Consider the following 753-nt stretch of genomic DNA (forward strand, 5'->3'; position numbering starts at 1 on the left):
TTGAGGTCAGGAGTTGGAGACCAGCCTGGCCAGCATGGTGAAACTCTGTCTCGATTAAAAATACAAAAAATTAGCTGGACATCATGACAAGCGCCGTGACTCGCTGAACAGCTCGGCCGGGTTGGGCGGCCCGCACGGAGACAGGCAGGCAGCCGGCAGTTCGTCCAGGCCCTCGGACAGCAAAGCCATAGCGGCACTCGGACGCGACAGCCCTCGGACAAGAACCAGCCTGCAGGCCCACTTTATAGGCAACCTTTGAATCAAACAGGCCCGCGCCATTGGCCGCACCTCCCCGCCTCGACTCTCCCATTGGCTGCATTCCTTCCAATAGCGGAGCGAGGCGGGGCGCAAGCCTCTACGGTTCCGCCCCCTCATGCGTTATTGGCTGCGATGCTGGGGTTGCTAAGCGGAATTTAAACTTGCAGGGGCGAAGCGGGCCGCAGAGCAGGGACAGAGCGGGGAGAGCCGGGCTCCTGGCCATCCCAGGGCGCCCCCTGCCGGCCGCCCCCCAGTGCGGCCCTACAAGGCCAGGGACAGTCAGGCCTAGGCAGTGAGGAGAGGCAGGTGCTGGCTCCCAGACACGTTGGCCACGCTGCTCCTAGGCTTTCAGAGCTTTGGTATGGCCAACCATATTGCCTTTATCCCCTGCCTTTAACCATGTATTCATTCATTTAAAAAATACCGGCTCATCATATTAGGACCCCTCCTTTGATTGCACCCTCGGGTAGTCTTCTCTCATTTCATCGGTTTTTG

The 753-nt window shown here is 59.1% G+C and overlaps 1 protein-coding gene across 1 annotated transcript in view; it reads right to left on the reverse strand.

Moving 5' to 3' along the window:
* The window catches only part of FAM83D (family with sequence similarity 83, member D), a 35,009-nt gene extending 34,730 nt beyond the window's left edge, over window positions 1–279 (reverse strand). The window contains exon 1 of the mRNA XM_011975022.1: window positions 89–279. Within this exon, the coding sequence (XP_011830412.1) occupies window positions 89–279 (191 nt within the window). The remainder of the gene's footprint in view (window positions 1–88) is intronic.
* Window positions 280–753: the final 474 nt, after the last annotated feature.

This window comes from Mandrillus leucophaeus, unplaced genomic scaffold, assembly GCF_000951045.1.
Source record: "Mandrillus leucophaeus isolate KB7577 unplaced genomic scaffold, Mleu.le_1.0 Scaffold150, whole genome shotgun sequence".
NCBI classification, from domain to species: domain Eukaryota; kingdom Metazoa; phylum Chordata; class Mammalia; order Primates; family Cercopithecidae; genus Mandrillus; species Mandrillus leucophaeus.